Source organism: Seriola dumerili, unplaced genomic scaffold (assembly GCF_002260705.1).
Source record: "Seriola dumerili isolate Sdu_G_001 unplaced genomic scaffold, Sdu_1.0 BDQW01000449.1, whole genome shotgun sequence".
In the NCBI taxonomy this organism is placed as follows: domain Eukaryota; kingdom Metazoa; phylum Chordata; class Actinopteri; order Carangiformes; family Carangidae; genus Seriola; species Seriola dumerili.
The window spans coordinates 7,634,726-7,650,874 of NW_019174704.1; the positions used below are offsets into that span (position 1 = coordinate 7,634,726).

Here is a 16,149-nt window from a genome sequence, read left to right on the forward strand (position 1 = left end):
TGCTCTCATTTCTCCAACGTGGGTATATAGCTATGAGTTGTTGTCCTGATAGATTCATAAAATAAATTGCAAGTGTATGTAAGTGACCTTACAATGAAAATCCATCATCTGTCCTCACTCTGAAGCAACACAAAATCACATCCAAAGAATAACAAAAGAGGCTAAAAGAAAGAAAATCAGACCAAGCAATCTTCTAAACTGCTGTGTAAAATCAGATAGCTCTACATGAGGGTGTTCAATAGCCCTGTGAAAGTAAACAGTCTAAGAGACGAGAGCTCTGAGTCACCACATGTGGAAACAAGAGAAGAAGTCCTTGAAGATTTGAGAGATAGTTTGAATTGACGGGTTGAGGGTTTTTGAGAAAATTTAATCTCAAGGTCACAGTCACTGTGATTGTCACAACAGGGAGGAAAAAAAAGGTGTTTTTATTACCAGGAACATTGTGAGTAAATGCAGCAGTGTTTGTGTTGGAGTAGCCGAGGCTTGCGCTATATTAACATCACACTGATGGTGAAAAGATTTGTCAGGATCCATTTATTTCTTCAGATCAGTCGGTGCTGTGGGCTTCTGCGCTTACTTAGTTAAGAAGGGTTGTAGCTGACACTTTCCAAGAGTGACACCTAGTGGTCAGATGTGTCAGTGCAGCCCCTAGTGGTATGTGTTGAATCACCATCACTGAATATAGTGCTAAGGAAAGTCACCTTCATTTTTGAAAATAATTATTTTATTGGGGAGCAACATAAGAATAGGAAAAGGACAATAAAAAATAAGAAATACCTATAGAAATAAGTAAATCAAAAACAAAAGGTAACAGTGACAACTATAACAGACCATTTTTTAAGACCACAATTACGCTTTTAGTTTGTTGCACATTTGACAGTTGTATTAAGATCACAAAGATGCCACCTTCAATTCAACAGCCAAAAGTTGGTAGTAAAACTAATATTGCACTGATACTACTACTATAATGTGAGCTGGTACTACAGTAAACGGTTACATCAGTTAAAGGGTCAGTTCACCCAAATTAAATTTTTTCACTTTTTCTTTTAGTAGTAGTGATGCATGTAGTTTTGGTTTTATGCTCCTAGTTACTGCAATGTCAATCTGCTGCCACCCCTATACAATGGAGGTGAATGGGATTTTGTTTGTGGAGCTTTTAAAATGTACACGATTCAACAGCAATGTCTTTAATCAGAAACTGTTCCTTTGGATAATCTTTAGACTTTTTTTTCTAAAGGACTATTTCTTCCTAATAACAAAAACTGTTGAAGTGTTTTCTCTGCAAATTAAAACAAAATCATCTGCAGATCTAGATACCACTTGAATAAGACAATGTTTTTTTGCTTCATTTTTTTTTTCATAATATGTGCACTGACCCTTTTATTTTTTGATGACATACTGAAACTACTAAAGCCCTCTTTGTGATATCAGCAGGGGTCCAAATGCTGCTTAAACCTGGGATCATAATGTGAAATTACAGTAAATAAGTAAATAAGCTCATTAAGACATGTTAGTATGAGCGCAGCTTCATTTTAAGTTCTGAAACAACAACAACTACTAGAGAGCACTGCACGGTCACCAACAATACTCTGACATGCTAACAGTAGCTTGGTGGCTACACTGCTGTACTGAAATAACTGCTTGCAGTTTAATGGCTCAGGTTTGGCAGCTAAAACCATACATTTCTTAGGGTAAAGGAACATTTGACCCAATATTGAAACTTCTGTCATTATCTATTCATGCTTGTGTAAAGTACTGGAAGATTTATCAAACTGGCACACATCCAACTCTCATCTGTCCATAGCCGTTTGTTAGTCTTTCAGCTGTTGTCACAGTTTGCAGGGGCGATAATTTATCAACTGGAGGCTGGAGAGAAATCAGGTGAAGTTTAAATGTCCAAATAGCCAACAGCAAGTTACAGGGACAAGTGCAACTCTCCACATCAGGTCACAACTGAAGTGTCTTGAGTTACAGTAAAAACAAAGGTTCATCATTAACCTGTGACGACATTCTCACATTGTTTGGTTGATTTGCAAAATGTTGATTTGGAGTTGTGCAAGCGAATAGCTGTTGCATTATGGACTGACAAACTATCAAAAAGAGACTTTTGGAGTTAAACATAATTTTCTCAATGCATTATTCTTTTATGGATTTCGAGCCTTTCCCAAACATGCTTTAAACAAGTGAAACTACATTGTAAGAGGTCTGAGTAATTTAATGTCTTCCTAAAGTGGATCTTGTATTTACCAGTGGCCTTCAACTCCTTGTCAAACTGCCCCTCAAGCACTCCTCTCTTCTCAAGCTGTCAGCAGCATTTTGTGAGGTTGCTTAATTTGTTCATTTGTTTTTGGAAGCAAGACATGGCCTTGAAAGATGAGTCTAGTGACCCACTGATTAACTGGCTTTTTGTCTAATGTCTGATGATGATACATATTTTAGAAAAATAAAATCTGCAGTTTTACCTATTGAAACGTCCTCTGATGGCAGTTTATGGTGCAGCTTGTTCACACAGTTATGCAACTGAAACAGGGTGGAGGTGGCGTATCCTCAGTGAGACAATAATAGTTATGTAGTTAGACATAGTTATGTAAGAGTAAAACTAAAGGTGAACGATGAGAACAAATGTAGTCGAACATAATAACCTAGCGTCATTTCGTGTCCTTGAAAGAGCAACTTGACAAATAAGAGAGAAATACACTGACAGTCTTAATGCACTTGATAAATAATATAATACATATAATTTTTATATTAACAAAGTATTCTAAGACTATGAGAGTTATCACCCAACTCTGCAGTTTGACTCAGCACTACTGAGCATTTTAGCATCTTTCAGCTCATTGTTTCAGTTTTCTGCTGCATAGCTTGACAGTTTTGGTTCATTCTCATTGTTCTCAAAGTCTTGTTTTGGGCCACAGCAGGCGGCTGTTACCTGCTGTTATCTGCAAAGTAAGAAGCTGCTTCTGTTTGTGCCAGAAAGCAACATATTTTTGTGCCGTTAATGATTTCAAATTGAGTTGGAGTTAGTGCAGGACAGCTGAGGTTCCTGCCACTAAACTGGAAGTCTGATGCAAGTTGCATGAAGTGCAGAGGACAGTAAGTCTCATGAAAGTTGTAAGCGGTTGCTGCTGAGAAAGTTTTTGTTCGGACTTCAACGGCAGGTACTAAACTGTTCATGTTAATTAACGGCAGGTGATGTTTATGTCAGTTTTTTTCTATTCAACTAAAAATAAATTATGCTAAATAATGAAAGCAGCAGTAATGCTTCGTTGCTTCGTTATGAATAATTTTGCAGCTCAACAGGAACACAGTGCTCACTAGTTATGTTAAAAATGATATGATATCAAAGAAAAAAAAAGGTGATATTCTGTGCTGTCCCTGCTTGGATATGACTGTGTGAACTGGTTATACTAAACCCTGCCAGCAAAGCATCTCTGTAAATAAAATTCCTTTCCTCATACATTTCCCCTTCCTGTCCTTGAGTGAATGGCAGCTTTGTTTCAGCTGTCAGGATTGATTAAACCTTGCTCCCATAAACAAACGTGGCAGTGCAGAAGTGGAAGAGAGCTTCTCCTCCAGCGGCCCCACAGAGGATGTACCATTCCAACATTTTCCAAATCTCAAATCCTCGGTACGTTCAACACGCAACAAAACAAGTTATTTTGACTTGGCTTTCTGTTTGGCGGCAGCTGCAGCTGCAGGTGCAGGTGCAGGTTTTGGGGCAGGGGCAGCGGAGGGTCTCACTAAATTATACACACTGAGGAACCTGCAACAAGAGAGGTTCATCACATCACATGGCACAATGTAAAAAGACAAAGAAAGAGAAAAAATATGTTTCTATTTTGCTAGCGAGATATTAGGAGCACATAAAAGACCATGATAAAGACCAGGTTACTTACAAGTTTTTGATTCTCTTTACAAAAGCTTTGATCACTCTAACCATCCTCCTTATCCGCACCTGTCATCAAAATGAGAGATGGCTCAGTGAATTCAAAACATCGCTGGTAGATGGATTTACTAAAAGACATTTATATTCTCTCCAAGAAAATAAATGTGTCTCATGAGCTGCTTCAGTAGAGTTTCCATATGATATTCTCATGTATTTAATCACTTTGAGTTTTTTTTTTTATTCTCATACATACTGCTCTCTTTCTGCTTGAGTAAATGTATGCAGTTTAATGATGTTATCAAAAAGTGTTTTGAAATTTGGTCCAGCAGCACACAGTCTCACCTGCTGCTTCTTGTACAACAATGGAAAGGAGAAAATAGCGATGACAGCTGTAAAACAAGGACAAAGGAGAAAAGACTGGTTTGCATGGTTTACCTCCCTAAAACATTAAAAATAGTACAAGTACAAAACTTGAAATGAAGGACACTTCACAGCACATTATTACAGCTCTAGAAGTCTTTGAATGTAGGCTGCAGGACGTGTGTGAAAAGGCTCTTCAGGATGAGGTACGAGTGGATGGATGGGAGCACAAAGCGTTTGACTTTGGCCACACAAGAATGTCGGGAGGGTGATCTAATAGGAACCTGAGTAAATGTGAGAAGTAAGGATGGAATAATTTCCACTCACCAGTAATGACCAGAGTCAGCCCGTTGGTTAGGAGACCGACATAGGTCAACAGATACAGGAGCACAACAAACTGGGGGAGAGAGCAGAGAACAATGATAGTTAACGGTTATTCCCTATATTTTTACAATTAATTAATCAGCAATGTCTTGGTTTTCTACGATGCGCTTCATTTATAGACTCAGTTTTCAGGATTTGTTACTGTTCATACATTAACTTGTCTTATTTCAATCATTATTTTATCATCAAGCTCAGACCTTAATAGACTCGATCATGCTGTCGATGAAAAGGAGGCGTTTGATCTCTGTAACTGCAAATGCAATCAGCAACACCACCTCCTCCACTAGCATCACAGTGTCCTTATCTGTCAGAGAGCTGTCATAATCTAGATGCGACCTGGGAACAGACACGTAAACACACAATTAGAAAAACAACAAGCTGTATATATTGAAATTCTGAAGTGAAACAAGTCAACTGAGGCTCTATATTTGGCACAGTAGTGCAACATGATTGAAAGCTTTACAGCAGTTTTCTGCCCCTGGCGTGGGCTTGAAGTTGGGGAAAACAAACCAATGATGCCTCAGTCAGCAGACTCACTGGAAAGGGTGCAGCCCAGGGTTCCAGCGCAGCAGCTCCAGCAGCTTATAGTAAAGACGGAGAGGGAAGGTGACACACATGACACCCAGACAGATGTGGGAGAGCACGGTGATGGCGCTGAGCTGGAACATGCTGGCCAGACCGATCACCAGTCCGGTGAACACCACACCGGTCCTCCTCATGTTCCGCCAGTACACCAGATCCACAACTGCAAAACAAGGTGGACACTTGCTAGAGACAAGAAATTAGATGAGTTACACTGAATGAGAGATGGACAGAGGCAAGTTAAGAAATGTTAACTTTGTAGATCATATACTCCATACTCAGTAAGGCCTTGATCAGTTAGATGATGGAAAATCATTTTGCATAGATATGTTAATCCAACAGATGCTTTTGTTTTTGATTATGGTGAAAAGGATTTAGATGCCTCTGAAGCAGCTGTTTTACCCTGTGATAACATTTGAGTTAAACATACATGACAGATGAGTGAAGAGAACTGAACTAAATTGCATTGACGATGAAAAAGTGACAGTAAAGATGCCTCAGAGAGAGGGAAGTATAGTCAGACGCAATCAGTAAGAAAAATCTGTGCCCATAAAACACATTATTTCATATCACTTTTCCAAAATTCTGCAGAAGAGCTGCCTCTTCAAATTTTAGTCGGTGGATGTGGTTTCAGTCTAACAACCCAAATCATCGTCTTTTATTACAAACAAATCTGCTGCTGCTGACAGAAATGTGACACACATCCCTCTCTCGGTGCCAGAGACGTTATATGAGTGGCAAAATGAAAAGTTATTTAAAAACGAGTAGCAAGTAAAATAAGTAGGTGAGAGGCTGGAGAAAGGATGACAAAGAAAAATAACAGGAGTTAAGCTCAGTACATTATGGAGAGAAAATATCTAAGTAACTATTTTAGTAATCTAAGTAATTATTCATCCATACAGTCATTTCTTCTTACTAAAAAAAGAAGATAGTTTAGGAAAACATGTTTCAGAATGAATTAATTGCTTTTAATAATGAATGAATAATAGATAAATGAATAATTATGCTATGAGCCAGAGTATGATATTAGATGTTCAAGCACGAAAACATCAGATGACCTTCCTAACTCCAGTGTTAATGTCAAGATAATTATCTGATTAAAACAAATCCTTACACATAAACACACACACACACACACACATACACACCAACAACAACAACAACTTGTCTTCCAAAAGACAATTTACAAGCAACAATCACACATTTACACACACACACACACACACACACACACACACACACACACACACATAGACAATTAAAGCAGCAGCCCCAGTTTCATAATCAAGTTTCCGGAGAAATATATATGTTTACACTTTTCTGGTTTTCTTATTTAACAACAAATTTGGGCAAGAAGGTGTTGAGTCAGAAACAGAGACACTCTACTGCTGCTATTATACCTATGAAGTCATTTTCCAAGCTGGGCATAACCATAACCTGACTCTAATTCTAACTTTAATAACAAAGGAAAAATAAAGTCTGAGAAAACAGCCCTGATAAGAAAACACCTATGTCTTATGGGACAATTTGGTAGGAAACAACAGCATTCAATCAGCAACAAGCTCTCATTTTGCTGAGTCCCATTCTCTTCCATCTGTCCACCAAATGAAAGACATACTGGACTCAGTATTTGACTTGCCATCCTGTCTGTATTCACACCTTCCCAGGAGAGGGAAAAAATAAACTCTCTCTTTCACCTGATAGTTGAACTCTGACCAATTCCCTGTCTGCTCCCGTTCACTTTACTTAAAGCTGTCACAGTTTATTTTCCTTACGTTTGGTGGCCATTTCAGCAGCGGTCCTCTTCCTTGCGCTTCCTCCGTTGGCTTGTACTCCAGGCTTTTTTTGGCCACCCGAGCTCCGTCAGCAATATAAGGCCTGGCTGGCCTAATTTTATCCTGTATTGGATACCCCCTGTTTGGATTCGCGCATGCACACACACACACACACACACACACACACACACACACACACACACACACACACACACACACACACACACACACACACACACACAAATACACTCATATTGGGAACCTGAGACATCAGCATGTACATGTCCCTCAGCTTTCAGAGACGCTTGTGGCTCCTCAGCCAGTTGGTGGCCGACCTGCAGGCAGAGGGCTTCACATGCAGCCACGTTATAGCGAGGAACTGCTTTTAATGTAACATTTATCAACAATCAGGATTAATAAGAACACAATCAGTGTTCTGCTATCTCCACCAGCTGTACTGCAGTATTCATCAAAAACTAATGAATTTATATTAAAGCTGGAATCATTACTCAACACACTTTAACAGAGAAATGATTTGAGGTGCCTCACTTATCCCATTTTGATTGCATGCAAGACAGAAAAGCAAACATTTTTCTGCAGGGTTCTGCAGTATTGTTATATGTTACTACTTCTACAACTGCTATTAATATATAATGGATGACAAGTGGGTTGTTGTATAGTGCTTATTCCAACATGCAACATTTTGTTTAATTCTTAATGTTGCAGGCATTATATTACATTATTGTGCATTATTCCAATACAGATACAATAGAGACTGTAAGGTACTTACTATTACAATAAGGCCCTTCAGGCAATGTTGTGATTTGTGGTATTGAGCTATATAACTAAAATTGGACTTGACTTGAATATATTTTCTGAGTAATATGTGTGTATGCTTATAACAAGTCCAACACATCCTCTGAAATCCTCCAAATCATTTATTTTGCTACAGTATTACATGGCTGATTAAGATTTAAGCAGTTAAAACTGCTACAAAACTGCTGTAAGTCATGTTGTGGTGACATGCATAATCATGCAAAACCAAAATCATGTTTCTGCTTGTTTAGTTGAAACACACAGCAGTCTTTTCCCCTTTATCTCTACTGATTTAGATCCAAATTTTCCAAATTTCTTGTCTCTATAAAGATAGAAAATGTACAAATGTGTGGCTTACAATATTTATTTTTTTCAACATTTAAACAGAATACATTTTGCACCCTTGATTAATAACCGCATTCAGCCTATTGCAAACTTTGCTACATTAATAGCCAGAAAAAAAAGTTATCCAATTGTTCAGATAAAAGCCTTCATGTTTCCACTAATTTAATTCAGAATCATATTTTAGGTTTATGATCTGTCACCATGTGAAATGTCAGTTTTAAGGGATCTGTGTACATAATGAAAATAAGTCTTTTTTTCCCTTGTGTCTCTTCTTCCCGCCATCAGCCACACACTTTGTGCTAAATGGCGGACAGTCCTGTAATCCACAGCAGTGGAAGCCCATAATCCCAATTGATCAAAGGTTGAGATTATCATAGATGTGGGAGGGGCAGAGCTTCAGATAGGAGGACGGTGAGAGAGGGTGAGCTCAAACATGACAGTGGGGATTCAAGCCAGGCAGGGATTGGTGCACATAAATAGCCAGCCAATCAGAACAGAGGCAGGGAGAATAACAAGGCAAGGGGAGAGCTAGTGAAAGAGGGAAGAGCTATGAAAAAGCAAGGGAGAAGGGGAAATCACAGCAGCACAGAGAAGAGACAAAACAAGAAGGAGAGGAGGCATGAGTGGAGGAGAGAGTGCTGATCAGTGAGATCTCCAGAGAGGGAAAGGAGAGAAGAGAGGGAGGAGATGAACAGGGAGAGGGGGGTGAGCAGCCAGTACAGGGAACATCCATCAGCTCAGGCAGCCATGCTCTGAGCCTTGGAGCAGCAGGGCTACGCAGACACTGCACAGGCCCAGTATCCGGCCTAGCTCAGCCCTCAGCCACAAACACAGGGAGAAAAGAAGATTCCCCACACATCAGCTGTGCATAAGAGCCATGAGGACAGCCAGGAAGGGCAGCGTGGAGATGCCTGCCTTTGTGCGGCAGCTGGTGAAAGAGACAGAGAAGAGGGTCAGCTCTTTCTTCAAGGGGAGCCGTGGAGGACCAGCAGAGGGAGAGCAACCAGGGGAGGGGGAGAAGGAGGAGGTCATCCCCAGCCCCTACCTGGATCGGCCGGTCCTGGACAAGCTGACAGAGGAGGGCTGCGCCCGCTGGGGCCTCACCTACGCCCTGGGAAGCATGCAGGGCTGGAGGGCCAACATGGAGGACTTTCACAACTGTGTGCCACAGCTGGGTGGAGAGCTGGCCGATTGGAGCTTCTTCGCTGTGTTTGATGGTCACGCAGGCAGCACAGTGGCACAGCACTGCTCCCAGCACCTTCTGGGTCACATCCTAGCCACAGGTGAAAGATATGGACTTAAAATGCATCAGTCAAATGAATATAAAAGATTGAATCAAATATGATTAAATAAAGTGTTATACAATATACAATATTTTATAATACAAATTATTGATTTAATACAATGATACTCAGCTGTTTATTTTTGTTCTAATGAGAAAACTTTCTTCTTACTGTGATTTTTCCCTGTTGTCAAACATCAATGTCATGACTGATCATTTCTCATTGTATTCTGCAAACATCTATTTTATTCTATGAGGTTATGTGTTTTAATGGGATGCTTGTGTCAGAAAACGCTTTTCTAACATCGCACCTCTGTGTGCAAACAGGTGGAATAGGGCCAGAGGACGACCCTCAAAGGGTGAAATGTGCCATCACTGAAGGCTTCCTGCAAACAGACAAGCACTTGCACTCTGTGGCACGTCGAGAAGGCTGGGAGAGAGGTGGCACCACTGTGGTGGCCACTCTCATCTCACCGTATTACATCTACTTCGCCAACTGTGGTGACTCAAGGGCCATGCTGTGCCGGTCTGGCCAGGTTTGCTTTTCCACTGAAGACCACAAACCTTATAACCCTCTTGAGAAAGAGCGAATTGAGAGCGCAGGTGGCTCTGTGTCCCTCCAACGGATCAACGGCTCCCTGGCAGTCTCCCGTGCTATGGGGGACTTCAGCTACAAGGGGGCAGAGAACCGGACGCCCAGCCAACAGATGGTATCACCAGAGCCAGAGGTGTGTGTGGTGGAGCGCTCACCAGCGGACGAGTTCCTGGTGCTCGCCTGCGACGGGGTGTGGGACACCATCAGCAACGAGGAGCTGTGTGCCTTCATCCACAACCGGCTGCGTGTATGCACTGACCTGAGGGACGTCTGCACTCAAGTCATTGACCTCTGTCTCTATAAGGTCAGAACCTGCTGCCTCAAACCAGTGCCCATGTTATCTTAGTCCCTTTTAAATACAAAGTGATCCAGGGCCTTTGCATTTCTGCAGCAGTTTAAATAGCAAATCCTTTTAAGTGATTATGAACACAAAACAAAATTTCACTTTAAAACTGACTTACATAATTTTTAAAGGGCTGTGGATTTTATGTAATAACATAATCGCTTGAACTGTGACTGTGTTGAGTTGGCTTGCCTTGATCTGAAGACTATCATCTCATTTTTTGAGAAAACAGCTCCGCTTTTGAAACGCAACTCAGGGACAGTTTCTATTTGATTCATACTACACACACCTTATCAATCACAATCAATCTTGTATGTTCATTACACTCAGGCTTTCAAAACAAATCACTGTAGTCTCACCTACTTTTAACTTTGATTAGATAGGTAGTAAAAATTGTATATGGTGGGCAGGTAAAGATAAAGATAAAAAGTTTAAAACCATTACATGCAGGTGGTTGCTAACACAGGGACTTAAGATCCACCAGTGTGAACACTTACATTAGTGAAATCTGCGCAGTTCAGTCATTGCCTTTGGATGTATGATAGACAGCTATGAGTAGAAGTAGCCAATATGTGCTATAGATTTAAGTAATATGACACTGAACATGGTATTTCATAGTGTCACTTATCACGTTTGGTCACCCCAAAAAGTTTCGATCTTATTTTTTTTTTGGCTACTAGGGGGCAGCAAAACATGCTGTGAACATAATGCTGAAATATTATGACCTTAAAGTTGATATGGTGAACTTCTTCGCAAACAGTTGCTTATGACCACTTGGCAAATTTAAGTCCAATATCTGCTCTCCTTTTTGTTAAATTTTGCTCTCTGCCAACACATGAGAAATATCTGTCCCGTCTGACTTTCTGCAACATTATTGGAGCGGTGAGAGTGAACCAAACGTAAAAAGTAAAGTTATGGGCCATAAATGAAGTTTTAAGCTCCACAGAGCTGAGGGGAGCTATGAAGTCTGGTGATAATTCTCTGTGGGTTCATCACTATAAGCAACTACTTTCACATACCATTAATCATGTGATTCATTGTTAATATAAAAAATATTGTTCATAGGCGCTTTAAACACATCCATGTCCATACAGAGGCGAAGATCTGTAAGTGAACCAGAGAATAGCATCTTTGGGTGTAATAGCATAAATTTACACTGAAAAATCAGCAGTGACTTATGCTAAAGCTTTGGTTCAGTGAGTCTCTCACTGTTGCTGCTGTTGGTACAATAGTCTTACAGACCACCTTAAAATAGACCGCAGAGGTGTCAGAACAGGTTACATGGGATTATTCTAGGTTCCTATGCAGACTCATTTCAGCCGCTTTCTGAGGGTGTCAGATGGGTGATTCAAGAACACAGAATTGCATACATAAAGAAATCATTTCAGACCAGAGAGTAATTATTCCACTACAGCAAGCACTCATATTACAGCTGCTTGAGTTATGGGTGTTTAGTGAAGGTTTTTTTTTCACTAAAGAGTAATTAATCTGTAGAATAAAGGAAGACGTTTTTAGCTGTTAGGTCGTACCCATAATTTAAATCATTCATATTTTCTACCTTAGTTGAAGATTCAAATTCATACCCTATTTAAACCAGGTTCCACAGTACCTCAAGGCAATTCATCAAAATAAATTGGGCTTGTAAATGTTGCATTGAGTCAAATAATTATATCAGGATAAACATGGGCCACATGTGCACTGTTATGTGACAGGGCTTCAGCTTGGATTTGCACAACCTCAAAATGTCACAGCTTCTTCCACACCCCATTTACATTTTTCCTGCTCTACTGCATCTGTGTGACACTGGTGTCCAGACCTTGAGGTGAAAATAATCTATTTCTAAAACAGCTCACACAGGATGAAATAATGCTTCATATGTTGACATTTGTAAGGTCAGCCATCATTACTCACCTCTGCTGACACCGCTTCGCTCTACAGGGCAGCTTGGACAACATCAGCATCATCCTGCTGTGCTTCCCTGGAGCCCCCCAGCTGTCAGCAGAGGCATTACACCAGGAGGCCAAGCTGGAGGACCTGCTGGAGTCCAAAGTAGCAGGTATGTGGGTATAATGATATTAAGCGTTAGGCATATTAGATGGAGGATGGATTAATATTTGAAGTCTGATTTTTTTTTTCTGTTTTCTTGAGATTTATGGTTTGCTCTTGAAACACATCAAGATGAAACTCTTCAACACCTTTCTTTTACTATAAGCTTATCCTTATAGGGTGGCAGGGGGGCTGGAGCCAAACCCAGCTGACATTGGGTGAGGGCGGGGTACTTCCCGGACAGGTCGCCAGTCTATCACAGGGCTGACATATAGAGACAAACAACCAGTCACACTGGCATTCACACCTGGGCACTTTAGAGCCACCAAACAACCTAATGTGCATGTCTTTGGACTGTGGGAGGAAGCTGTAGTACCCGGACATAACCCACGCAGGCACAGGGAGAACATGCAAACTCCACACAGAAAGGCCCCAGGCTAGGGGTTCAATCCCCTGAACCTTCTTGTTGTGAGGCGACAGTGCTAACCACTGTCTACTGTGTCACCGCTCTCTTTTATTAGTTCTCCATTTTTCTTGCCATCAATAAATCCCATGAGACGACCAAAAGCATCAATGAATTGATCCTCCTGAGAATAACAATTGTCTGTGGAGCCAAAGCCTGATATAATTTATTCCTCTGTGACATAGAGCTCCACTGTACAAAAAAACTATTAAAATCTCTTTAATGAGTCACTCCATTGTGGTGGGTGTTCCTTCATTACCATGAACACACATTGTAGTTTGTTTTGAGTCATTTCGACATACTTCACTGAAGGTTAATGATAAAGAACATAGAATTGCAAACACATGTGCAGTTTGGTGTCGTAAACACTGTACTCACTAGTGCACCAAATGTGTATTAATCCACAGCTAAAACTATGCACAATTTACTCCTGTTTGAGAGTTAATTCTGTAATGTGAAACTGTTTACGGAAATTATTTAGTATTTTTGAAAATAAAAAAAAAAAAATTAATGTGTTACCTTTTTTTGTTGTTTTTTTTTGTTTTTTACAAATATATATGCACTAGGAATTATTGAGAGATCGACTAACATATTGTTGGCAATATGTTGACAATAGAAAAATACAGAATAAAGTCAACCTTACTGTATGTTATCTGCATGTAAATCTTGAGAAAATGCCCGTAACCCCCTTAATTTGTTTGTGTGCCTGTTTTCATGTTTCTTTGTTTTGATATCTGACAGAAATCTATGATGAGCTGTGTGCTAGAGGAGAGGAGCCTGACCTGCTGTCTGTCCTAACAGTCCTCGCATCCACTGTCATCCCTGGATTACCACCAGGTGGAGGCATACAGAGCAAGTAAGAGAATCAGAATGTGTGTTTATGTGTATGCGTGTGAACATCTATACTCTGTACTGGGAAATTATACCATGTTACTTCTCTGTGTGTTACAGAAGGAACTGCATTATATCTGCTTACTATCAACAAAGAGAGACACACAAGCCCACAGTACCAAATGTGAGTACAATTATACATCTGTCCAATTCTAACCATTAGAGGACATGTTATTTCCTTCACTATGCAAATGTAAATGTAAATGTAAAAATTATGTATATTCATCACTATATCCTAAATTGACTGTCTGCCAGGGCCTGGGAGGCTCCTGAGAAGCCCTACTGGAGTTTGTCTCCGAGGATCCATGGAGGGACTGTAACTACTGTCGATATTAAAACTGTTTTCTTCATGTGTGCAATTTGATAAAAAGGGAGATGATGAACAGACAGGGGTGTTTGTTTACATCATGCTAACAAGTAGCATCTTGTCACAACAAACACAATGCAAAAATAGATCTTATAAAGCCTGATACATTTATATTTATATAAGAAGGACATTTTGTAAAACTTACTCAGAGACACTGACCCAGCAACAAACCTCTGCCTCATATTCAGTGAACAGAAAGTACAGATGATCATTTCAAATGACGGCCTGTAAAACTGAATAATAACCAACTGTGAAATTGTCCGTTTTCATTTTTGGATAGTATAAGTACATGTAGGGTTGTATTTTAAAGATGATGTTTTAAGAATAGATATAATAGAATAATAATTTAAGGAATTTTCCATTTGCCTTTCATCTTCAGGAAAAACAAATTGTGAAACACTGTATTTGTTACAACAGGAAATGCTAATAGCTGGTGGCTGATGGGAGTGCACAAATATATATTTTTCTCTCATGGTTGGAAGTGACAGGCAAATAAACATTGATTAAGTATTTTATTCTGCTAAGTAAGTCTCAATACGTACACACACACACTCATCAAGAAAAAATACATTTCACAGATTATCTAAAATTTTTTGAAGAGGTGTTTACTTTTATAACTTTTTGTTGTTGTTGTTGTTGTTGTTGTTGTTGTTGTTGTTGTTGTTGTTGTTGTTGTTGTTTTTGTTGTTGTTGTTTTTGTTGTTTTAAACATATAGAGTAAAATCCACTCTGCTGGAGTGTTGTTTGGAAAATTAGTTCTTTGTTGAAATAAAAGTTAGATTATTAACAAAAGAGCTCTATAGCATGTTGCAGTTTGGTGACCAGAAATGGAATAAAAGTATCCAAATGAACTAAGATCTATATTTACTGACCAATCAAAATTTATTTTACATAAATAAATTCTACATGTACACATTTTGTGTGATTCTTTCCATATATTAACCATATTACTGAACACATTCTTCAATACAGAGTATATGAAATGTATTTTTTCCATAAATTGGATGACATGTTCTGTGCTGCCTTATTCATCTTTTTTAGAGTTGATAAAGCAAACAGCATAAGACATGGGTCGTTTTATCTGCATCATACTGCATTATTAAATTATTTCAGTGAGTAATTCCGTGTATAGACATTACATGTTAAAGTCATGATTGTTTTAAATCTAAATAAAGAATATTTGACTGGCAACTTGCTTTGTTTTTACCCACGATAACCCACTAAAGAACTATATTCCTCATTGCTTTGAAATTAGAAACAGTAAAGACAATTCATTAAGCGTGATCACTACAGCGAAAATTGATGATTTTGGTTCCTGTGAGATCTCTAAGGAGGAAGCTTTTCTCCACACACTCATCCAAAGCACTGATGAAAATCTGCCTTATAGATGATACAGGATGACACAGGATGGATTAAATGGGTTTTCTTGCATAGTAAAGGATCTCCTCCAGCTGGCCAATGAGAGACCGAATCTTGCTCACCGTTCGGTTAATGTGATCCTGTGGCTATCTGTACAGCACTTATTGACATAAGGACGTCCTCTACAGGCCACATTTGATTAGATGTGCTCCATTGAAAACTCTGGATCTCAGTGCTTTTTCATGATTACTGTGAATTTCAATGACATGGGCTGATGAAAAAAGGTGGGCTACTTCTGAGCAATCAACAAATTAAAATGTCTCTTTCTCCGAGCTCCTGTAGTGGGTTTGAGAAGCTCTGTTGAAACACTAATCACAATTCAAATGTTTTATATATGCAGATGTCTGTTAGCTTAGAGGAGACTGTAGATAGTCTGGCTATGTCTGTATGTTCACTAATACTGACTACTACCTCACATACAACCATATTTCTAGAGAAGGACAGGGGACATGTGCAGCACTCTTAAATCAGCAGTCCCCTCTGAGTGGTCCTTCACTGCTTCTTTCATCTGATTGCGTTTGTATGAGCCAATCACTTCAGGAAATCAGACCCCTCTTCACAGTGATGCTGAATTCTATAAATTGTATTCATCTTT

The 16,149-nt window shown here is 39.6% G+C and overlaps 2 protein-coding genes across 2 annotated transcripts; one reads left to right on the forward strand and one right to left on the reverse strand.

The window, feature by feature from the left end:
- Positions 1-3,654: 3,654 nt before the first annotated feature.
- LOC111234623 (reticulon-2-like) lies at positions 3,655-7,000 on the reverse strand. Its single transcript, XM_022762795.1, has 7 exons — positions 6,988-7,000; positions 5,168-5,375; positions 4,828-4,966; positions 4,574-4,643; positions 4,229-4,275; positions 3,897-3,955; positions 3,655-3,763 (listed from the first exon to the last, which is right to left on the reverse strand). The coding sequence occupies exons 1-7, from the start codon at positions 6,998-7,000 to the stop codon at positions 3,655-3,657; spliced, it is 645 nt and encodes a 214-aa protein (XP_022618516.1).
- A 1,833-nt stretch (positions 7,001-8,833) lies between these two features.
- Positions 8,834-15,312, forward strand: LOC111234419 (protein phosphatase 1B-like). The gene is made up of 6 exons (XM_022762500.1): positions 8,834-9,431; positions 9,758-10,329; positions 12,307-12,424; positions 13,619-13,733; positions 13,829-13,892; positions 14,024-15,312. Exons 1-6 carry the CDS (start codon positions 9,026-9,028, stop codon positions 14,039-14,041), a joined length of 1,293 nt encoding a protein of 430 aa, XP_022618221.1. The 5' UTR covers positions 8,834-9,025; the 3' UTR covers positions 14,042-15,312.
- The last annotated feature ends 837 nt before the right edge of the window (positions 15,313-16,149 follow it).